The following is a 24,722-nucleotide window of genomic DNA, read 5'->3' as shown; positions in this document are numbered from 1 at the left end:
TCGCTCTTCTTCTTTCTCTGCTTCATTTGATCGCTTCTCTTATCTGTATATGCGCGAAACGGTTTCGGTTTTCGTTTTAATGTAAGTTTTTCTTAAAAACCAGTGTGTCATTTGGCAGTGCATCAAAATTACTTTAAACGTTTTTTTATCTCAACCACTCAACCACTGCTGAACTGCGGCTGCGTTTTCTGTTTGTGTGTGTTTTTTTTAGCGTGCGTGGGCTCAAGAGGCATGTGAGAGCGAACTTATTATTCCCATAGGCACCCTTTCCTTGTACCGAAAGGATAATTCACCCTCATTCTTTTTTTTTTTTTGTTTCGCAGTCGAGAGAATACTAATGCGTAAACGGGTAAAGTTACCTAGAGACCTGCCCGGCTGGCCGGCCGTGTCGTGTGCCTAACAATTTGACGTGGCCACTACTTACACGATGATAGTTATACAGTGGAATTAAGATACTACTACAACGCATGTGGATGTATGTGTGTGTGTGTTTGTTTTCTTTTCTTTTGACAATGTTTGCTACTACTTTGCTTCCCATTACACACACACACGCGCGCGCGCGCTTACACCCTTAAGGTTAAGGCTTAAACCTCGTGGTAAATTATAGTACTTGGTATGTTATAAAGATAAACTCTACGCAGTATAATTTATTTCTCTAAGTACTATATTTATATGTTATTTATCTATATTTATATTCATATATTTATGTATGTATCTATATATATGTATATATAAGTGTTTTGGTTTTGTTTATTTTCATTAAACCGTAGTGTTACGTTGATGTTTTCTGTTTGTTGTCCAATTGCTAAGACGTAAGTACAGAAAAATCATTATCTACATGTTTTGACGCTTAAAATATGTTCTTTGTTGGTTTTTTTTTGTTTGCTTTGCTTATATTGGGTTGGGTTTTGGTTGTTCTTTGTTTGTTTTTTTTTGTTTTGTTCATTTGCCTTAACTGTAACGCCCGTTTGTTCTTGACGAACAGCGTAATGCTCTAGCGTTGGCGCAAGACCGAGCGTTCGCGCCCATTTATACAGGTGGCAAATAAAAAGCAGTGGTTAACAGCAGTTTCAGAAAGCCAGAATAAAATCAACAAATCAAAGTTGAAAAAAAAACATATTTTAACGTTGTTTCAACTCTTTCAATAAATATCAATTTCAAAAATGACAAATAGAACCTGATTTCCCCGAACAAATGTAACCTGTAACAATGAGATAGAGCGAGAGAGAGGATTGTAAAACCATCTCATAAAACGACCCAACATAGACGATACATCGGTACAAACATCTAACAATTCCTCTTTCGCACGGAAACAAGCTTTTAAAATAGAACGACAAACGAGAGCCTTCCCTCAACCGTCCCCGTTTCTTACACGATGTAATTAATTACTTTATATCTAAACCTTAACCGTAAGCTGACACCGTTTCGGCATTACTTCATCATGGTTTTTATGTATTGCTTTCCCCACTTTAACCCAGGTAAATGTGGGGCGTGAGTGTGAGGAGAGAGCAGGGCTCCACGAGATTCTGACGCCTGTGTGAAGTAAAATGTACACACGCTGTTAATTCCTCACCGGCATAGCATTTGGTTGAGTGTATGTTTTGGATGGCTCTTTTTTAAAAGCGGTTTAACAATGGTTAGCCTATTCGATTCGATGAAACGAACAAACGCGCTGTTCAAAAGCACACACGCCTTTCCAATTGCATACTTTGAGGCGCATTTATCCATATTTGAAACAAGACGCCTCAATGTATGCAATTTGGGTGACAGTGCGTTACGGCGCCTTCAGCAGCGCGTTACAGGGACGTTACAGACGAATGAATTTTGAATTCAAACCGCTTCCTGTCGGTAAAACGTTTGCTTAACTCTACCTACAAGTGATGCCCGCTTGACCCTTTCCCAAAGTTGTGCGTTGTGACAAAGCTATTCCCCTGCTGTGTGGCTGTGTGTCTTGAACATGGGGATGAATGAATACCGATGAAAACCACGCGCGAATGTAACGAATTGTAGTGTTATTGGCTAGCCGCTTCGTTTTTCTTCCAACCGCCACTTACCCACCTAATTAGCTGTTAGTAATGTAATAAACGCTGGATGTATACCGTACCCTAACCTAGTTTAACATGCGCTCGTTAACATGCCCCCATTCGCTCCGAATCACTCTCTCACTCACTCTCACTCTCTCTCTCTCTATTTGTCTCGCTCACACTAACATTTTCACATTGTTCTAATTGTTACGAGCTTGTAGTACGCTGTGCTGCCGTGGTGAGTAGTAGCCGTTTACTTACTTCTTCTACCGAATTCTTACTGTGCTAAAAACGTAACCCCACATTGGCCTCCCTGCTCCCTACTTGCGCCGCCGGAACCGATTGTTGCTCTGGTGCTCCTTCTGGCGGATGTAATCGGCACACTTGCGCGCCCGCGTGCGCACGACCCGCACCAGCCCATTGATGCGCAGCGTGGTGCCTACATTGCGGCGCCAGCCACCCCGGCGCAGCACGACACCGCCCGAACCGCCCGCATTGCACTCCGCGAACTCGCTGTCCGCCTCGTTCGTCGCGTTCGCGTAGTACTGCGCCTGGCAGCCGTAGTACTCGTAGCACTGCGGGCAGCTCGGCTGCGGTTGGGGCGAGGGCGTCTGCGGCTGTGCCTGGTGGAACTCACAGTTCTGCTGCTGCTGCTGCTCCTGCTCGCGCACCAGGTTCGAGAACGCCTGGAAGTAGAGCTGATTCTGGGCGGTCAGGTTGTAGTGGTAGGATTTGTTGTAGAAGTGGGTGGCGGCAGCGGCCGCCGCCGCACTGGCCGCCGTTTCCCCCGCGCAGGTAATGCTGAACGGAGGTACGGTCGGGTCACCGGGTTCGGCTGTGGGACTGGTCACAGTGGGGCGTGACTCACTGAACCCAAGCGAAACGGTGGACAGGGTGCGTCCTCCTACGGTCGAGCGATCGAGTGTGCTGCTCTGGTATTGGTTGTTGAAGCCCGAGCCGGAAGGTTGTCGGCCCGAGCGCTGCAGACTCGAGGTGACCGAGCGTGAGATCGTGCTGGCCGGGGCCGTGTGTAGCCGCGATCGCTGTGAAGAGCCACGCGACATCGTTGCGGCCGTGTTGAGCAGCTTATCGTGCTCGGATGTTTGACCGTTCTGCTGCTGCTGCTGCTGCTGTGGTCCCTGTTGCTGGTTGATGTTGCGATACAGCGCCGACCCATAGTTGGCCGCAAAAATCGACGAAGTCGACGAGGAGGAGGGCGAAGAAGGTGGCATGTTCTGGCTCAGGTTCACCGAGTTGCGGTTCAGGTTCGTCTGCTTCTCGAACCGCTTCAGATCGGGCGAGATGATGCTGTACACGGTGGCCGTCGTGGCGGAGGCCGGGATGGACCCACCGCAGGCACTCGTCATCGAGGCGCTCGTGGTCGTCGTGCCGGCCAGCGTAGAGGTGAAGATGTTGCGCTGCTTCAGCTCCAGCTGCTTCGTGCCGAGCCCAGCGATCGTCGCCGCCGACGCAGGAAGCGTATTGTTCAGCCGCTCCTCGCTCTTGCACAAACTCCCACAGGAGGAGGAGGTCCGCTTCGTGCCACCGCCCCCATCCGTGTCGCTGCTCTTGATCAAATAGTCACAGTTGTCCACCCGGCACACGTCGTAGCTACTGTGGTCTAAAAAATGATTCGTGCAGCAGTTCTCCACGATCTCGCTCTCGTGGTGGAAGATGATCGCGTTGCCTTCGTCCCCGTTCTCCGCCCGCCAGATCGAAACCGTCTTAAAGTCGGAGGCGGACGCCGACGGTGACGACTTCTTGAGCAGCTCCTCGATCTTGCAGCTCGAGGCGGACGCCTGCATGCTCGCCGGTTCGCCGATCGGCAGTGGTTCCGGCCGTCGGTGACGGATCCGGTTCGGGCTGTACTCGTTATCGCTCGCCGTTTCGCTGACATCGGCCCCGCCCGATTCGGTGCCGCTGCGACCACGCCCACTGCTGGCCACGTCCACCAGCGACGAGACGGAGCTGATGCGCGACTTGTTCGACTTGCTCTCGTCCAGGTTGGCCAGGAAGCTCCACTTGATCTTCGAGGGCGATTGGAAGATCTCGGGGATGTTGATGTCCAGATCGTCAAACTCGTAGTTCGCCGTCCCGATCTCCGACAGCTGGCCAATGTTTTCGATCGTAATTTTGGACGGCGTGAGTACGAGCTGACTGCCCGCACTCTTCGGCGTGCCCTGTACCTGCTGCAGTTGCCGTTGCGTGGTCGAGGTGGTCGTCGAGGTGGTGGTGGCGGTCGAACCGCCGGGCTGATCGCTCGATGTGGAGCCGACGGTCGAGAGGAGCGACTCGTTCAGGCTCGCAATGTCCTGCTGGCTGTCGCTGTCGGCGATCAGCGGCTCGGGAGCTCCGCTGGCGGGCGTTCCGGGCGTTAGGGGGAGTGGCTGCAGCCGCTGCCGCTGCTCCTCCCGATCGAGCTGGTGCTGGATGGCCGTCTGTGCCTGGATCTGCCGTATGTTCTCGCCACTGATCGAGCAGTACGAGTTCTCGCTCTCGTCCGCCGTGTAGTAGCTGCACTGAAACCGGGCCGGGTTGATGTTAAAGTTGGAAATGGTCGCATTGGAGCCACCACTTTCGGGCAGCGTGCGGCGGCTGAGTGCCGTGGGCGACAGTGGACCATGCTGCTGAGCGGTGGCACTCACGCCCACTGCTTGTCCCACGGGCTGTGAGTGGTGGGAGTGGTGCGAGCAGCAGCTTCCACCACTCAGTGGCGTCGTCACTCGGCGCGATCGGGGCGTGCTGCGTGCGCTACGGTGCGATGACGTCACGGAGGGACGCCTCGACAGGACGCCCCGCTGCAGGGAGGAGACTTGCTGGGGCGTGTACGATTGTGGCTGTTGGTGCTGCTGCTGCTGCAGTGGGGGCTGATCGACCACGAAGTACTGTTGGATTTCGTCATCGTCATCGGTCGTGGCGAGATTGCCCCGGCTGCAGTGGCAGTTCTCGGCGTACATCGTCGATGCGCTGTCACCGGCGTCGTGCCGCTCGTCCTCCGTACAGAGCGTCGCCGTCGTACCGGCCATCTCCTCCTCCTCCTCCTCTTCCTCCTCCTGTTCCCGCTGTCGTGCGCGCAGCAGTATCTCCTCCTCCTCCTCACCGCCTGTGTCCTCCCGTTGGTGTAGCTGAGGCTCGCGTTCGATCGTCCGGTGCTGCCGGTGGTGGGTGCACCGGGGCGACTGGGACTGCACCGAGTGGCGCCGATGGCTGCGGTGCCCCCGGTGCGCATGGTGCGCATGGTGATGGTGCAGATGATGGTGGTGCTGGTGGTGCTGATGGCCACCAGCGCCGCCACCGTCGGATGCGGCACCGGCCCCGCAGCTGCTGCTGCCGGTCGTCTCGCTGCGCAGGCTGATGCGGCTGTGGCTCAGCGCCCGGTGGCGCCGGCCGGCCAGCGTGTGCAGGCTAACCGTGCTGCCGAGCGGGCAGCGATGGTCGCAGCCGAGGGCCGGCGAGCCCGGGTCGCTCAGCGGTGCGTCCCCGGGCGGTGCCGGCGGCAGCCGCGGCGGCGGCCGATCGAACGGGCTATTAGGAGTCCAGGCGGTGCTCGGCAGTCAAGGCCCTGTGTTCTGGCAGACAGGTACTTGCTGCTGATGACGGTGATGGGGCGCACAGGTGGCAGTTCGATTTTGAGTATTTCTTGCGCCGTCGGCACAACGCTCGGATGCGGCTGTTACGTGGAAAACAGAGCAGAGAGTGAATTACGGGGTGGAGGACAGAACAGTCGGGAAGGAGGAGCGTCCGTCCGACAGGTATCGCGAGCGGGAAGCGAGTTGGCCGGTCAGATGAATGGGGGGAAGAGATGGTTGAGATGTAGTAAGGAAACATGACAAAAGGGAGTTAATGAGGGGAGGGATGGAAGGGGAGTTGTTTAACAACAATGAAAATGAATGACGATATCTTCTACATGTACAAATGTCGGCACACTATCATTCACACTATCGATCTGTAACGCAGCAAATGGAGCAAAAAACAAGAAACAACATTCGCAAAAAGAGCAGCAAAAAGAGAAGACCAGAGAAGATATTCGAAAGTAGAAAAAAAGGGACACATGCAATCAACAGCAATGCAGCATCATCCTAATGATGATCGAAAGAGAGAGAAAGAGATGAAAAGAGAGCTATATTGTTCTAGTAAAAAGGTAAACGATACCAGAGAGAGCTAAAGAAGAGTAGTTAATGGTATTGGGAATAGTATTAGCTCCAAAGTATCAACTGCTACGATCATGCATATTCGAAAATAATGTTTAAAATGTTTAATAATGTCTTTTGATTAATGTGTGTTGATTGTTTTCAGTTGGAATTGATGGGCAGAAGAGGATAATATCGTTGAAAAGATGCAGATTGCATACCTTGAGGCGTGTATCGATAAATGCTACAAAAAGCGCCTAAAGTTATGCTATCCGCAATCCAAAATTTAGCTTGATACGTTATTTTAAAAGTTTATTTTCTATTCTATTGTTTAGTGTGGTAAAGAAAAACTGTAATTATATTCTTGTTATTCATATTTACTCACTAACTCTTGTTGTCGGCTTTCACATTTTCATCCTGTTTCTAACATCGGTTATACTTCTAATTGATTATTTTAAAAACTTTCCACCCTTTCTTCACAACAAATAATTCCTGAATGTTCAGCAAGCTCTTCCTAATCTTCCTCCATCTACTTCTAATCACTCTCGCTCCAGTTTTCATCTCTTACATCTCTGTGCTTGTGGTGGAAAAAGTTTACTACTCATTAAAATTTATGTTTCATGCTTCCGCTTCCTTTGTTTGGTTTCTTTCCCCCCCCCCCCTGTACTGGGATTGAATTTTTATCATATTTAGCGCTTGTGTAGCGAAAAGTCGGGACAAAAACGGTTTGTGTTTTTTTTTGTTTTCTTCTACGTGCCTCCGTGTCTCCGAATTTTCATCATTCATTTTTCTTCCGCACACTCACACACATTGGTGTGTGTCAGTGTGTCCGCGGGGAAGTGTATTATGCTGCAGCCAATTTATTATGCATGAAACATTACGACCGGGGCTCGTTCGTCGCTTCTATCTCATGGTTGGCTATCTTACGCCGCTTTCCCTACTCGCCGTCCTTGACCTTAGCTGTATATATATATATATATATTGTTTCCCGTTGTTATCGTTCGAAGGCGGCGGGCAGCGGAGGATTGGGGCGTAAAATTATGCCCACCACATCATCTCCCATATCTACTGCCAGCGCACTGGCAGCACTGCTGGCCTGGGATAATGTAAATGTGTGTATGAATAAATTGCACATAAATTTAGCGCAAAATATATTTATGTATCGATAGCGCTTGAGGGGGTAGGGGGCGTCATTGGAGCACCGCCGAGGAGCATCGGGGAGCACAGTGTGTCGAACGAAATTGGCAACGATTAGCCTGTGACCGATCGATCAGGCTACGGTTCACACTCGCCACGGAGGAGACGAGTCAATAAAGCGTAAAAAATTAAACCACTAAGTGGATGTATGGCACTGACTGCTTCGAACACTGGGAAGTAAGTTATTGTGTTGTTTCTGGAGGATTTTTTGTGATTTTAAAAAAAGTCATTTACATCCAGCCCCGGAGATTACGCGTTTAGTTAACTGCAGACTGTAAATTGGATCGTTATTTCAGTAAAATACGCAAAGCCTGTTGCACAATCAATCGAGATAACGAAGTTCATTTGAAAGTAAATTACCTTGTTACAAAGTTTGCATAACTTTTAGGCGTTTTGTAAAACAACCCCTAAATGTATACAGCTTCCTACACAACAAAAACCCCGCCTAAAGTTATGCACCTGAAGCTGCTAATCTGCTCCATTTTTCTCCGGCCCGAGCATGGCCTAAAACCATACCACCAATAAACTTTCCAATCTAATCGAAAATCAAGACAAGAACGCGGATAGCATTAATTTGCATTCTTTATCCACCCTGCTCAGCCAATAAGTGTCGTTTCGGCATTCCTTGCTCCCTCCATCTCTCGTTCAAAACCATCGACAGGAGATTACGGTGACGGTTTTTATCGCTGCCCGATTTATCGGCAGCTGAATCGGTTTTTGATTATTTAATTCGAAACGATTAGATCGTATCTGCTGTACCTACTACAAGGCGTTGTCGTTCGGATTCGCGACGCCGTTTCTTTGCTGGTGTATCTTTCTTACCGTGTACCTGCCCCTCTCTAATTGGAACTGCCTAATTACGTTAACCGAGAGAGAGAGAGATATAGAGGAGAGGATTAAGGAAGGACTTGCTTGGTCCCAACGGAGACCTGCCGAGATACTCTGTCGTGGTTTATGTGATTGCTGGCTGCTTATTAGATTACACTCACACACTATCGTAAAACGCATGACAGCGAGCTCTGACAATCTGATTTGCAAATTCCTTGTTAAGGTGTGTTTATAGCTGTACTGTTGGTGTGTGTGGTTGGTTGGTGTGTTAATAGTGATGTGGAGTTCACTGAAAATCCTCTGAAAGAAGTAACAACACACAGGAGAGCCACACAATCTACACACTCACACACCTCCCGACCTCCAGAAGTCGTAGTCTGGGTTTTTTTCCGGAGGCATGAGCATTTCAGTAGAGCGCGCACACAGTGCACGAACCGAGGAAACAGACACCTTAGACGGCTACGGCCTTGACGTATGGAGAGAAGTGCACCCGAGGAACGCTTCTTGGTTCTTTGGTGCCACGCCAACAGTCGGCTAACTTTAATACAGTAACAGAACCAAGGCAAGGATGGTATCGTGGCATTCGCGCGAGCATTTTCCAGTTAGCTTTAAGAGACCTTTTGTGGTCTAGCGGGGTAGGGCGGAGAGGGATCTCTGGGTGGCAGGAGAAGACAATCTACTTGGACAACAAATTCAAGATCTGCGTACCGTTGAAAGGTGCAGCATCAAATCACATCACGACACACAAACGCGACGAAGAGCAATATAACAGACACAAAAGCGCAATTTTCTCTTGAAGTTCTTGATCGTCCTCACATTGGGACCTCAGTGTGAGTGTGTTTCTAGGTACGTAGAGGACGCGAAGAGCATTGGGTTTGGACTAAAGGCAGCGTACCTGCAGCTAATGGTCGAGCTCGCGGAGGTTTTGGTTTGTTTTGTGGCATGCATTAGAACAGTTAAATGGCACGGAAAACTCCACCTAAAGACAAGCCTCCAGCTCCAAAGACTAGCCCGAGAAGAGTAGGCTTGAGTACGGTCAACAGAACAGACCAGTGTCATACTAGGGACCTGAAGGAAAAGCAAAGAAGAAGATAGAAAAGATCCAAGATAGTGTGTAGGAGCAAGATAGAAAGAAAGAAAGAGAGAGAAAGAGAGAGAGAGAGAGAGAAAGAAAGAGAAGAAAAGGCAACATTTAGTGGGGAGTTCAAGAGATTCTTCTTTGGAGCGGTCTCGGGGGGTCTTTTAGAACTCAAGAATTCAACTGCAGGTCTTGTACATCTCTCCATCTGTCATTCCTGTCAACGTAGGTACTGAGAGCTCTGAGCTGTCAAACTAATATGTCATGTCAAAGCCTCCTCTATCTGTTCGCTCTGTCTGTGTTTCAAACTTTCCCCCAAGAGTAGGATCCGTCGCTTGTGCATCGAATGCCACAAAACCATCGCTTGAGTGTGTGTTTGTTTGTATTGGTGGAAAGAAAGTAACGCCCCGTAACGCAACAAAACTATCGGTAAAGTATACTCAGCTTCCTGTACCTGTACACACGATCCGTCCATGTGCGGAGTGCCGCCGGAAGCTGTCCCGTATCGGTATGCCTTCGTCGCCACCAACACCACCTCCACCACCACTGGTGGTCTGGTAGCCGTAGGCGGCGTTCCCGTGCGCTCCTCCTCCACCTCCTCCAGCCGTGGTTGCGGTCGACCGACCACTCTGTCTCGTGCGGCGCAGCGGCATCGGTGAGCAGTTGGTACTGATGGCGACCGTGTGGCCGCCGGTCGTGCCGGCTGTCGTTGTGCCGTAGTTCATCGGCATGGCGCCACCTCCACCATAGACCGTGGTGTAGCCGAGCCCGACCGCCGCATACTTGGACGTGGGCCCAAGCAGGTTACTGTGGTCGCTGAGCGGGTACGGGCCCATCTCGCCGTCCATCGTCTTGGCGGACGGATCGAGCAGGTGCTGATCGCTGAGCGGGTACGGCCCCATCTCGCCATCGAGTGTCGCCGACCCAAACACTGGGGCAGCGGAGTACGGTGGTGTTGTTGTTGTTGTTTTTGTTGGAAACGCAGTTAATTGTGAGGATTGACACAAGGACACATGGTATGGTGGAGGTGCGATCGGACGCAAGTGGTGTTGTCGCACGTGGTGTTTGGGTGAGCGAGATTGTGAAAGAGAGCGAGAGAGAGACAGACCAGCGCAACGTACTGCGCTGTGTGCGACGCGTGCAAGGGACGTTCTGCGGTCCTGAGGCACACACACACAAGTGGTTGGTGAAGTAGCTCCAGCTCGTGTACAGAGACGGTTGAGCTAACACTTTTGCGAACGTTTGAACTATTTCAGCATTTGCAACAAAACAACAGGATAGCAACTACGGCAGCAAGGTGCGCCCCGCCAGTGTCGTCGGCGTGCGGTTAGACCTGTTGTGGCTACAAGCAGCTCGCTATCGCGGTAAATGGTGACTCAGCGTCTCAGAGAAGGATCTACGGCGGAGGTCAAGGTCCAGCGGTCCGTTGTGTGTGTGTGTTGTGAGATAAAGGCCAAGTGTGAACGGTGAGTGAGATGAGCAAACGAGTGAGTGAGGCGACAGTGGATGATCATCGGCTCTAACATTACGTAGAGGATAAAATTGCCACCAGATGGCGCCAGCGGGTTGGGTGAGTGATGTTTTTACATGAGTACTACTTAAGATACTTCTACAAGCCAAAGCAGCCGCTTGCTTTGGTTCAATTGTTTGGGATTTTATGCATAAAGAAAATCGCTTATTTTACATTCTTCTTCGATAATGCTAGTCGTTAGTGTGTCTACATCTCTACACCTGTGCATTTTTCAGCAAAGCGAATGTGTGCTTATCTTCCCTTTTGGTGTTTCCCTTTTTTTGCTGAGTAGAGGGAGTCTTTTTTGGCTTTTTTGGTACTCTTTTTTAATGTTCCTCCTGCACTTTTGTGTACCATGCTCCATTACTGGTACTCTAAAACAAACTTCTGAAGCGCTTTGCTGGCATCCAACCTTTCAACACCATTCGTCCCTGTCTGCTCTATCGCTTGGGTTGGTTGAGTGACGATTTCAAACGACACAGAACAAGCTATCTTAATGACCCGTGAACAGTGCACACCGACAAGACTCGGTGGGGAGACTGGGGAGACTCTAGCTGACGTATGCATATGGTGCGGTAAGGGATGTTTTGAGTACAGATTTTTTGGTCGCTTTCCGCGAAAAAGATGAATGATTATTACTATGCACACACACAAACACATCAGCTAGAGGTTTGGTTTCACCAGTCTGCCGCTAGAGGGCGGGGAAGGCTACGCTTAAGCATTCAGCTACGTTAATGATCCTTACTCGGTGTCAGTGTGTGTATTTATAGTATTTAAAGCGTGAGTTTAAAGTGTGTTTTGACGGCGAAGCGTTTGGGGAGGAAGGTTGCAGTGATTTCGGGAGTTTAAAGTTGCTTTACTTGTAGGTTTATTGTGTCGTAACTATTTGCTTCCCTTTTAAGTGCATTTATTGTCTTTTATTGATCTATTTTTATACGAAACAAAGTTAAATATCAGTTTTGTTCTGAAATATTATATTCACTATCGGCAGAAAACGCCTGAATGTATGCTTTTGGCGTAGCAAAGTACGCTTTTTATATTCAAATAAGAGATAAAATCAGTTTGACGGCGTCATTTTTATTCTTTTTACGCCAGTCTTAGCAAAATAATTGATTGAAAATACTTTTAAATTTCATTGCTTGTATCTTGACGTTAAAGCTAGATAAAAATAATTGAAAAGTGTGTTTTGAGCGATAAAAACGATATAATACTACGCTTGAATAAGCTTGAACAACCGAAAAAGCATGCTAGAGTGTACAAAAAATCTACGAACGATGTTTCTAAACAACGACAATCAACAGTAAAATCGTGACAGATAAGGCTCCATCAAACGTTAAGACAAAACAACAACAACATGACAACAAAAAACAAAAAAGGCAACACACATATCAAACGCCAACTCGCGCGCCACAACCAATCGAGAGAGGAAATGTCACCTTGGCACGACGGCTGTGTTGGAACGATCGGTGGTGCAGGGAAGAGACACAGCTGGGGGAAAAAGGATACGCTCGACAAGGCGCTTGGCTCAAATAATATGTCATCCTTCAACGCTGCATATTATTCCACACCGGTCGCCGGGCCGCCTATCTTTGAGGTGTGAGATTTGCCCGCAATGTGGCAAACCTCCCCCTTACCGCTCCTCTCGCCATCAAAATTCCATCCCAACCCGTCCCGCCGCCGTTCGTGGCAGTGCAAAAAGCCGTTCCCCATCGCATTCGCACTATGAAGACATCGGCACACGGCCGCGTGATTTAATGCGAGCGACACAGGCCCGTCCGAGCATCGTCACACCATCTCGCCGGTATCTCTTTGCTTTCTATCCTTTTGCTGCCTCACCCCCCCCCCCCATTCATCCTTCCCCCTCCCCCCCTATTTCCCCTTCATTTGGCCGCAGCTTTGCTTTCGATGATAAATGATGAAAATGTTGCGACTGCAAATGACAACCCGTTGAAGCTGTCAGACTCGATTTTCGGTGTGAGCGAGTGAGTGTTGCGGTGTCTGCTTTTTCAACTGGGCTGAGATCAGAGCACTGTTTGCATCGAGGTGGAATCGCACCACCACCAACAGTAGCAGCAGTGTTTGCGTTTTTTTTCTCATTCGCAACGCGCCCTGCAATGCGTCTGCCAAGGACGCTCACGTACTGTACGTGGGGAGCGCGCGTTTGTTTTGGAACGGTGGAATGGAACGGTACACGGGGGAAGTACAGGGAACGGTAAAGTGTTGATTTAAATCTTCCACTTACGAACATGAAAGTCATGTTTTCCAAAGCCACGGTCGACGCAAACACGGGTTTCGGGTGCGGCAAAAGATAAGTGTTCAGGTGTTTAAGTTGAGCCCCACCCGGGATGCTATAAGGAGAAAGAGAGAGAGAGAGAGAGAGGGAAGAAGAGGACAGGGAAAAAAGGACAAAAGCGTGAAGCTGGCAGTGGAAGGTGGAGAGGAGCTAGGTTTAAGTACACGATTTAACACGTTGTATTTACAGACACTTGGAAGAAGGAGCTATAGCGGAGCGGAGCGAAAAAATATATATTCGAGGACGATTTTTTCCCTTCATCTCTTGCACACATTAAGGAGAAGAGCGAGGATAATGAGGGGTAGGGTGCGAGGAAAAATTGGAGGGAAAAAGCATACCCTGCACACACACACAGATTTCACACATGTTTACAGACACGCGGGGCGGAAGAAAAATACGCAACACACCATCTCATGCTTTGTGCATTGTTGAATGCTTCTTAAAAGTTTCTAAAAACCATTTCCCTCTTCGTCTTCTTCCCCCCCCTGGAGCCCCTGTGCGCGCGTGTGTGTGTGTGTTTGTTCAAACCACAACGCAAATACGCGTCGTGGGAATATAAGGAAAAGTTTGCGTTTTTCTCGGCATTTTTCGTTGTTGTGTCGCTCTGTATAGCACGCGTGACATGGAGTGTTTTTTTCATATATTTCTGTGCTGATTCTGCCGCTCCTGCATGTGTCGTACATTTAAAAATTGTTTACCCGTTTCCCCGTATGGAAATGAAGGGATCTGTGGCAGCCAGCCGGTTTGGGTAAGCTTTTAAGAGCATGCTAAAATATGTATTGGGCGAGGCTTTTTAGGCGCACGAAAATCAGTCACGTGGTGATGCATTATTTAAACACCAAAAACATCAAAAACCCACCCCTGCTTTGCAGGACACAAAGTTGCGCACGAAAAAAAGGTTAGTTTTGATGTTGCGGATTGCATAACGTGTAGGCGTATGTTTCGTGTATGTTTACGATTTGAAGTGAAAGCGCCTTAAAGTATGCAATGTGTGATATAGCTGGTTCAATGCAAAGAATGTCGAATGTATCAGACATGCTTAGAAAGCACTATTACAGCGTTTCAAACAGCAAACAAATGAAGTGGGGCAGATTAAAGCGTAAGCAACGAACCTTCCGTTCGTTTTCTGCGAGAAGTGTACACATTGATGAAACATGATATGCTCATTGGAGTTTTTTTTTTGGTTCTTCACAGCAGGAATGCGAAGCTGGTGAGGTTTGTCGATAGCGATGCTTTTGTTTAAAGAGATATTCCATAATTAATACGGACGCGCAGGAATGTTTCGCCGTTTTAATTAAGCGATTTAACCTCTTATTCGGCTGTGCACACCAAAAGACCGAAGCCCGGGGAATGTTGTCCGAAATCGAATGGAATGCTAAAATGAATCGATAGCATTCCAAAATTACCCACTCAGAATGTTGGAAACACAACCCATCCCCTTTGCTGCAGCATTGACATGGCGTCACAACGTTGAATGCTGCAAATTAAACAGCAGACACGAGCGAGCGGGCGCTTTTTGTTAAGGAATTTAATGCAAGCAAGATTGGTCGCTTACACTGTTTTTTTATATTTTACAATTCTCTCCCGCCCGGTCGAGTGGGGCGAGATTAAGTTGAGTTGTTTTTCGCGGAAACGAAGCTTTAATGGAGCCGCAAGGCCGCACACACACCGGTGTAGGCGCATGGGAAGTGAAAATTGAGAAGAAAATTTATGGCTTTCGCAATCGAGCCGAACAAACCGCACGAGCGCTCGAGATGGTCGGGAAGCGGAACATGAAACATATGGCGGGCTGGTGGGATGTAGGAGCAGGGAAGCAGGTGGCCTGATCACAATCCGGCACGTTGAACGTTGAGTGATGGTAACGGTGGCCGACGTGTGCGCGCAAGTGAGCCGTGTAATGATGTGTTCTCGAGACAGATATGCGAAACGTTGGACGGCTTCACGCAACACCGGGCAAGCAACACAACACACCAAACGCAACAAAATAGCGTACACACACAGTTAGGGGAGGTGAAAGGGGAGGGAAACTTTTGATATCAAAACAGGCAGTGGCAGACGTGCACTAGAAGGAAAATGTTTTTTTCAGAGGAAAATTGGTACAGAAAAAGCGTAAAGTAAAGCACAAGAAACAAAAACTCACACACAAACATCGACGAACGACAGAGCTAATGGTTGATGGCAGCAGGCAAGCAGGGAAGCGTGGTGTGTATGTGTGCGCACGCTCAAGAAGATTGATAGATAGGTTTTGTAGCGAGTTAACGTTTGATGAGTGGAGCAATGGGGGCTAATGTGAAGCTTTGCGCGTGTGTGTTTGTGTGGACGTGAAAGAGCACACGTACTAGAGAAGGCCCCACTAGCCTTCGTTCTCCGCTTTTTTTGTTTTCATTTTACGCCTAAATTCACGCACACAAACACACACGCACGCGCGCAAGCACAAACAGACATATATTTATGGCTAGTGAAGTGAAGGAAAACAGAGAAACAGATAGCACACACACAGGCACACGCACACGCAGAGAAAAAGAAAGGAAGAAAACATAAAAAAAGAAAGAAAGAGATGGCTTACGTGAGTCGTGCTGGGTCTTTTCCTCGGAGATCATCAGCGCGGCGTGCTCGATGCCCGAGTTCATACTTTGCGGCTCCAGATTATTTACGCAGTTTAGCATACTCCTGAAATTCGCACACTCTACGATTATGTAATAAGTGAATATTATCAGATTACCGATAGCGTGATGGAAACGAGTGTGAATTTACAACAGTTTGTTCTTTCTCTCTTTTAGTTTCTTTTGTTTTTGTTTCTGCTATTGTCAGATTATGTGTCTTTTTGCTTTCTTTCGTTCCCTATTTACCGATTTGGTTTGATTTACACTTCATGTGAAGGTTTTTCATTCGCATTGCCAGCAGCCAAGTAGTTTTTGAACACAAAATAGGCTGTGACTTTTATGAAAATCTTTAAAAAAACCGTTTGTTTGGATTGGAAAAGCAAACGTTTGCTAAAAACAAAAACCCCGGCGTGTGAGACTAGACACTATTGATGGCTATTGTGCAGTGTTCTTTTACCCCCCCAGTGAGAAAAGGAATGCTTCCAACAAGGGCAAAGCTTTTTATGAGGTGTAGGAGCTGTGTATGATTGTGAATGGAAATGGCATTCGCTAATGTGGCATGGTTGCTGTGTGGTGTGGTGGGAGGCTGAAGCCGCATAGCAGAAAGCCTGACTGGCTTGGCTTTGAGGAGCAAGCGAGTGTTAATGGTAATTGCATTGATGCCAACTGTCCTACAGTAAGATCCGGAATGAAGCAGGCAATTTGGATTACGAGAAGAATTAATTTGATATTATCAGGAATTTATACGAATTTTGTTTGTGAATTATGTTAAATTTGGAGGAATATTTTGCGTCTCTTCCTATCGATGAAAGGTAGATGGATTGTGTTTTAATCGTGATGCGCCTAAAAGTATGCAAACAGCTAAGGCTGTGAACATATCTTTTTAGTACACAGTCGTTGCGAGTTCTAATAATCTACAAGACAAATTACATACATTTAGGCGCATAGCAAAACTCGACGGAAGCTTTCCATGGTTTCAACGATTCCGATTACTAGTGAGCCTTATTTCAGAGAGTCACCTACTGTACGCAGTAAAACAAGCGCAACCCCACCACCCCGTCGAAAGGGGCTGCTGATGGGCGTACCGAGCAAATTACCGAGCGGTACCGTAATGCTGTGATTGTGTGTGTGTGTGTGATACCGCGCAAGGGCCGGCCAATAATTTAAGGTGATGACGTGAAACCGTACTAACGCAAATCCCCCACCAGGACGAGGGGAAGGCTAGAGCATTTGATGCGCCATGTGATTTGCTGGCGGCTTTTTCTCCCATTTCCTGCGAGCTGCTCCCATTCCGTGCCATTCGCCGGTGGATCATGATGAAAAATGGATCATTTGCGTGTGTGTGTTTTTTTGTTCGAGAAAAAGCTCTGAGACATGGCGCGTGTGGCAAAAAAAGATGGGAACCAGCCTATGTGTGTGTGTGTGCTTCTTTTATCGATCCCTTTCTACCACTGCCCCTTTGGGAGCAGTGGATCGTTAAAGGGTGACGGCATAAAAGCCGGTCTGAATGGTGTTTCGGTAATGGGATGTCATTACTATTGAACAGGCACAGCCGCAGCAGATAGCGCAAATATGGGGGCCGATTTTTCCGCCGCTCGCTCACCAGAAAGAAAAGTTCCCAGGCGCTGGATTTCCACCATTCAGCGGTATCAGTGCGTTGTCATATTTTAAAGGGGAGCCGTTTAGAGGGTGCTGCTGCCATGCTCTACGCCGCCGCCCACCGACGGCAATCGAACGAACCAACGCCTCTCCGGGCCACCACTCGCGCTATATTGGAAAAGTTTTCCGTGTTCTCGCGATGGGCTGCGCCGGAGAAAGAAAAACACAACAACTTTATCTAGCCGTATTCCACGCAAAGCGACCGTCCTTTCGTCGTCGTTCGCGCCCGGCCTCCGATCTGCTTGCTCTTCCCCCCCAGCATGAGGCAGGCAGGATGGCAGCAGACTATTATTTATGAAATTATCTTGCAGCGAGCAGACGGTCCGGAATGTATGATAATGTTGGCACCCTGTGCACGACCCGCTGGCGCCTCTCTCTCTCTCTCCTTCGGAACGGCTTCTCTGGCTTAATGCGCGTCCAGGTGGTGCTCAGGAATTTCCATTCCCGCCCCTTTGTAATCGATGGCAGGGAAACGTCCACCCAGGTAGAGCGGCAGCCGCTAAATTACACGGAAATTGAACTTTAGCTATCGGTTTAGACGTCGTTATTATCTTCTTCTGCTTCTTCTCACTCGGGTGTACCGTTCCGGTGTAAAGCAGAACGACTCGGTGCCACGGTGGCACGGTGAAAGTTGGTGCGCTCAAGTTTGCCGTTTTGGGCGCCGTTTGCATTCGCCAGCATCGATGGAACTTTTGGAAAGAATTTCCATTTCCTACACACACAAACACACACACATATTGGAGGAAAAAGTGCACGAAAGTGCGCCGGAAGAATGTTTGTCGCGTTGTTTGGATTCTTATTTCGTGCTCTCGCTCGGTGGTGCTCCGTCCACTGGAAGCGTCCATTGTTTATTTAGCACCGTGGGGCGAGAAGAAGATCCGAAGGATTGGTGTGGCAAGGTACTAGGACTAGGTTGAAAACGAAAGCAAAACACAAAACTGAAAAGAAATAAACACGAAATAAACGCACCACACCGTCAGTCAACTAATAACGAAAGTTTTGCCCTGCGCATAACTTACACACGTGCGCTGCTCGCGGCGGACATTAAGCGTGAAGCGTAACGGTGTGTCCGGTTTTTGGAGATCGATTCGGCACCGTTTGGCTGTTGTTTAATTTTGTTTTTTTTTTTTATTAGACTGCTTTCGGTAACTAATGACTGGCTTTGCCAGATAGTTGCGTGCTGATAAGCATTTGATTTATTATGTTTGTTTTTCAAGTTCAGCAGCATAATGCGTTGCAAGTTGGCTTGATAGATTGAATGCGTTTAACTTTGCTTTTTTATTAAAGATTTTACCGTAAAATGTTGAAATTGAAATACTTTTTTATATTATTTCATTAATTTTCTTTCATGTTATTAAGCCACCTTTTTTTATGATCAAATTAGCTGCTTAATTGACGCTAAAGTGACGCTGATTGCATACTTTTAGGCAAATCTTTAAGAAGTTCGCCTAAAGTTATGCAATTTTACACTTATCATTTGCTTTTTCGCAAGTAAGCGCATCGGTACGATATTTTCAACTGTAATGCCTTTATTTTCGTATCTTTAAGTAAACGCAGGGCTACACAAATAAAGCGATAACACAATGAAACGAAAGTTAAAACTAAAAATACTCACAGAGGGGAGAACAAAAAATTGAATCTTAACCAAAACAATACCAAACTTAACCGAAAACTGCGAACTCGGCGGCTTGAGCTCTCTATTTGTGCGGACCATCAGCTGGATCTCGTTTGCCGGACACAGGGGACACAGCCGACTGCTGCAGCTGAACCGAATCGGAGCTGATTGAGTTGTGCTCGGTTTGGGGATCGCTCTCGCTGCAAAATAACAAAACCGAACCGTCGTAAAAGGAGCCTTGCTTGATTGTGTGTGCGTGTGTTTTAAAGCGACCGAGAAGGGGGAGATTAGTTGTGAAGCCAAGGGGGTTGATGATCGAGTGGTTAATCGGGCCTTCCCAAGCTGACGAACCGACGGGAGTGGAGTGGGTTGCGTGGATTAGAAGAAAAGGGAGCTTTTAAACGGAGTCGAAAGCGAATATTCAGGGTGCTCGATGCGAGCCGATACGAAATTAATTTCATCCATCCGGAAACGGATAAAACTGGCCAGCAGCAGCCCACTCGTCAATGATTCGCCCACATTCCTCCCTGTGCTGACAGCGATTTTCCGCTCAAAATGACAAAAATTGCTGTTGAACAAAGTACAAGTATCGCTTTCAAAAGCGGTCACCCAAGCCAGCTCGGAGTTTGGAGAGCTCTTGTGGGGGTGGGAGATTTTGGGGGACCAGTGAAGAGTCTACAAATTTAATTATCACAAAGGAAAGGCCTCTTGAAGGAGTAGAATGGCAAAACGAGCCAAACGAGTACCTTTTTTAAAATAGGGCCGGGGGGCGTACAAAATGGAAGCTCTTTTTGAAGCTATCCACGGCGGGAAAAAAGTGACACCCAGCAGGGGACTTTTCTTCTTCCTTCTTTCATCTTCATCCCGGCAGTGCGTTTGGATTGAACATACAGACACAAACACAGAGAGACACGGCGGCGAGTTAAGAAGATTGGATTATTCATTAGAGCGAAAGCCCTGACATCATCATTACCGGGCCCGCCAGAGGGCCAAATCTTGCAGCAGTGGTGGAGGAGGGCAAGAAATATTATTTATCTGTCTCCCACCTTGAGCCCCTCTCCCACCCCTTCCCCCCTCTAATCACACTCGGGCGCCAAACTCGAGCAGGAGCGAAAAGAAAGGCGACAACTCGGTCCCGGCCGAAAACGACAAAGTTTGGCATCGTTGGACCCCTCCCTGGGCGAAGCCGGTCGGTCGGTCGGTCAGTTGGGCCCCGTCACCGGGCTTTGCCTTTATCAAAAGCCGTAAGGCTTTTCGCTCCATTAAAGGATGATTAATTGATTTAGGAGTAATTAGAAACGCCGGATTTCCGTCGACAAAGCCAAAAAGGCGGACCAGTAAAAGAGCGGGACGGGTGCCGAAAAGCGAATGGACACCCAGGGGGCGGAACAAGTGACCCGTTTTCCACCCCCTTCCCCCCCATTCACGGAAGCTGATTGCTCTACAACCGGAGGGCCTTTTCTTTGAAGAATCTGGTACCGGGTTCCTGCACGGTGGCGCAATCGGGGTCGAGCGCTATCGTTTTGATCTGAAATTGTTGCCGACTAAAGAGATGGGCCAAATGTTGCTCAAAAAGTCAAAATCAAGCTTCCAACGCATTCATTGGTGGGCTTTTCCGGCAGTTCCTGACTGGAAGGAAACCCCGCCCCGTGCGGGGGGAAGTAGCTGGAAATGCTAAGCAGATTGGACGGTTTTCAGCAATCAATGAGCATCGGGCGCGCAATTTTCACAGTGTCGCTGTGATCTCACTGTTTGTAAAATGCGTCCATCTTGGTTCCATTGATTGATTTTTGCCTTCGGTGCGTTCGGTGGGTCGCTGCTGTTGTGAAATCGGTTTGAATAATTCATAATGTTTGCGTAGCGCGCGAACGGCCATTCCAATTAATGGGCGCCGTTTGCTACTTTTTGCGCCTATTTCAACAAATGTTTCCATTGGCATGGGGCCGGCAACATCGCATTGGGCCATCCCGAATACGTACGTAAGAGATTGTTGTGACGGTTGCCGGAAAACGACATAATTCCATTTTTGAGGCAGGCAAGCTGTTATTATTTGCGAAATTCGCGTACGTTTGCTAAGTAGCGTAAGCGGTGGTCATGGGCATGATTTGTTTTGGCACCATTTACTGAGAGAGCTGGGTTTGGTGGCAAGTGAATTCGTCAATCATGGAATAAACGCGGTGCAAAATGCGGCAGTATGGGTGGTAGCAGCTCTTACTGGTGATTGAAAGCTAAGGCAGCAAATTTGGGAGCGTTACAGTGTTTAGAGTAAAGCTTGAAAGGCATTTGAAAATGAAAATAAATTTCTGTAAGCTCTAGTTTTTTAAACATTTTGTTTGATGAAAACGAGGAAAAAGTGAAAAGATCTAGCACTAGTAGAACAAGCATTTGTTTGCATTGCTAATTGCATACATTTAGGGGCTCAAATTACAGATGGGTTTTTAGAACGAAATTTTACAGCAGCACTGTCCTTTGATATCTTAAATTGTAATGTAAAACTACTTTATATTACAAATTAACTGTATATCCATTTCACTTCTATGTGCAATCATTCTCTCAAGCTTCATGCGTGATTGTTTGAAAGCTTTATCTATAAAAAAAAACAAACGAAAACACACTAATCTGCGTTCATTTTGCCCCCGGCGTTTAGAACAAATGCGTTTGAATCCATCCAAACGGTTTTTGGTTAATAATCATCTTCTTCCCTTACTAGCTGTAAACTGTTACAAATTCATACACGCGCCCTTTGCCTGGCGGATGGGATGGAAGTGTGTTGTGATGTGGTGATATGGAGTTTCTTGTTTGTTTTTTCACTGTTTGACTGTTGCCGATCCTCCGGACGAACGTGTCGCCGCGAATCGAGAACAATCATCAAAGAGAGGAAGGGCAGCAATTATAATAATCTGATAATATTGCGCTATCGGAGCATCCTCCGCCCCCGTTTTACACACACACACTCACCCCAATTGCACACGCACACACAAGCCCATACACGCACATGAGATAGTAAGATCGCACTCTTTTCCTGATGTCGCGTCCGGTTTAATTCGTTTTAACCGTATTTTAACCGCTGGTTTTACATTTTTCGTGATTTGTGGTGCCCGTGGTTGCTGGTGGTGGTGGTGAATGGTGCTTGGTGGTGGTGATGGTGCGTAACAACACGTTTATCTTTCCCTCGCTCTGTTTGCTGGAGAGAGGTTGTTTGCTTCGATTGTGCGTCACTCGGCAGTGTTTCGTGAAGATACGAACATTACACGTGTGTGTGTGTGTGTGCTGTTTGTTTGTGCTGTCCCGGAAGCAGCAGTCCGGTTTGACCACATCCTCACTCTCCAAAAAAAAGGGATGTTGGTAGAGGCGGTGCAGTAAGAGCATCACATTGCTCGGTGCTTGTAGCACTCGCATTTGCACAAAAATAAACACACCGCAAACGAACGAACGACAGAAGTGAAAGCGAACGAACGAATGGAAAGCTTTTGTTCCTTCCTTTTTCCCCCAAAAATACACACCCACAGAGCCGGATTTTGTTCCGAATTTAATTACCATCGTGCAAAAAAAGGAAATGACGCTTCACGTTTCATTGCCAAAGTGATTGGAACGTTGCGCACGAAGGTGTAATTATTGTAACGATCGATTTTCTCGCTCGATTCGATGCGCGCGGTTTCGTTAATTAGCACGCGAAAGTTGCAAAGAAACGGGAAGGAGTGGTGGTGGGTGAAAACAAAACAAATGGAAACTGTGGAAAAGAACAGCGAAAAAGGCTCCGGTCAGTGTTGGGGTTTTGCGGCGACTTTTTTGCAGAATTGGATCACGAGAGCGCTTAAGATGGACGTTAAAAGAAGAGTGAAAACTATGAAATGTAAAAGTTCACCTCGCGGGATTTTCTGTCTGTTGCTGTTTAATTAAATGTTGACTTCGTTCGAGTAGTTTTGTGGGCTGGAAAGAAGGTGACGAGGTTCGTCGCTTTCTGCCCTTTTTGTTGTTTTTGTTTTAACTACTTTTTTTCGTCCCGCCCCTCTACCCGGAAGTAGTACTCACGGCGTTGCGGAACGGGATCCCGGGCAAAGTTTGTACCAATTCATGCAGTAATAAGGGATAGGAACCGAAAAAGAAGCAACCCAAAAGTGAGGTAGTCATTTGTTTCACTTCTTACTTGCTTGCTTGCTTGTGTCTACTTGGCTTTTTGAGAAGCAATAACAAGTTACACAGAAAACAACGCTCAAAAAGGAAGAAAAGAAATTGAAACAAAACAATCCTTTAAAGCAACCCAGGTGAAAAGCAGAGCAGAGAGGTTCGGTGCATCGTACGTGGATGGGTTTCTTCTCCCCGAACCTGTGTCTTTAGGCAGAAAAAAGGCTTTATCGTTCAAACGATAAGTATACGCAACAGCAAAAAGGTGACGAACGCGCAAATCTAAGGTGTCGTGGTGTTGTTTTGTGAGCAAAAAGGTGAAAAAAGGGCGATTGAAAACGGTCAAAACGGAACTGACATTTTACGGTATGTTTTGGTTGTTTTTTTGTTTGTTACTCTCGCGCATGAACGATCAGGAAAAAAGAGAGGGGAAGAGTTTCGTGTGGGGGCGCTGGTGTGGACGAGTGGTTTGCATATGATTAGGAGCGACGGGGGAAGGGTGGTAATGGTGAGCCGGCCATATCTGTTGACGGCGATGTCGTGCAACAGCGATCGCGGGCGAGCGAGCGAGCGAATACTTGTTATTTGCACTGCACTGCGCGCACAAACTGCACTTACCCGTAGAGTCTACTATCGCGAAGGTGTCTATAAATTAGGGAGGGGAAAAGTAAAGTTGTTGATATTCTGCTTCTGTTGTGGATGGATGGTTAGAGATTGGTGTAAGGTGGTGGTGGTGGTGGTTGGTTGGTTGGTTGTTGTGCAGACAGACATGGGGAAACAGTTTTATATTAATAAGGGTTGGTATTTTGTTCCAATCGTTTGTAAGAAAACAGAGAAAGAGCACGGTTTGTGTGAAGATCGGGGAAGAGAATGAGAGTTTGATATTAAATTTCTCACAATTAAATCACTACAAAGGAAAAACAAAAAGGTCAAAACTAAACTAACAACCGAACAAAAAGTATGAAGAAAAACTGCAATCATGAAGAAAGTCTCAATAACACGGTTCTCTTTTCCTTCTCGCGTGCGTTCATTCTTGCGTTTGCTTAAACGAACGAAGATTAAATGCAGAACTTGTCGCGCCGATACTTTCACGCTCAGTCCGGACCGGTCTAATTATAGAGTGAAGCCCGGAGTGCATAACAAATCAACCATAATCAACCATAATGGCGCTCTTCACGCCGAGCACTTAAGGGAACGGAGGAACCCATTGAAACACGGTTTCCATTGTGCACTGATTCTGAGAAGTGATTTTCATCGATACGAGAATCATTCTTACACAGCGCATTCTTAAACAAAAAAAAGGAAATAGAAGGAACAGAGAGCGAGGTAGAAAGAGGAACTTCTTTACTGGGAGGGAAGTGTCCGTTAAAGCACCAACAAACTGGGAGTGCCCCGGGAGTTTCGAAATTCCGAGTGCAATTTGCGTTGGGAGCAGTGCTGTTGGAGCTTTGCACCATCCCGGAAGCATTTTCCCCCACCTTTAGCTATATTATTGGCCATTCTTTGGGGGCTTTTGGGTTGTGAAAGTTTTGTGCAACGCTTCAAGCACTCACACACACATCCCGAGGCGTGTGGTAAAGCTTGGTAAATTGTCCCTCCACACAAGTGAAAGAAGTATCGCTCGAAGTTTGCAGCTTGAATGATCACAATTTGGAATGCC

At 47.6% G+C, this 24,722-nt stretch overlaps 1 protein-coding gene across 38 annotated transcripts in view; it reads right to left on the bottom strand.

Annotated features, from left to right (window-relative positions):
• Window positions 1-5,430: 5,430 nt before the first annotated feature.
• Window positions 5,431-24,722, bottom strand: part of LOC1269835 (glucose transporter type 1) — a 172,006-nt gene continuing 152,714 nt past the window's right edge. For 19 of the 38 annotated variants that reach the window (XM_061640627.1, XM_061640634.1, XM_061640631.1 and 16 more), the window contains 4 exons: window positions 23,681-23,707; window positions 15,627-15,730; window positions 9,712-10,188; window positions 5,454-5,694 (listed from right to left, as the gene is read on the bottom strand). In XM_061640627.1, coding sequence (XP_061496611.1) covers window positions 5,579-5,694; window positions 9,712-10,188; window positions 15,627-15,730; window positions 23,681-23,707 — 724 coding nt within the window. In that variant the 3' untranslated portion in view covers window positions 5,454-5,578. Of the gene's footprint in view, window positions 5,695-9,074; window positions 9,248-9,711; window positions 10,189-15,626; window positions 15,747-18,833; window positions 19,138-23,680; window positions 23,708-24,722 lie in introns of those variants that run through there. The other 19 variants (XM_061640654.1, XM_061640656.1, XM_061640660.1 and 16 more) reach the window with 13 other exon arrangements.

Source organism: Anopheles gambiae, chromosome 2 (genome assembly GCF_943734735.2).
Source record: "Anopheles gambiae chromosome 2, idAnoGambNW_F1_1, whole genome shotgun sequence".
NCBI lineage: Eukaryota > Metazoa > Arthropoda > Insecta > Diptera > Culicidae > Anopheles > Anopheles gambiae.
This window is presented reverse-complemented; position numbering and strand designations above follow the sequence as displayed.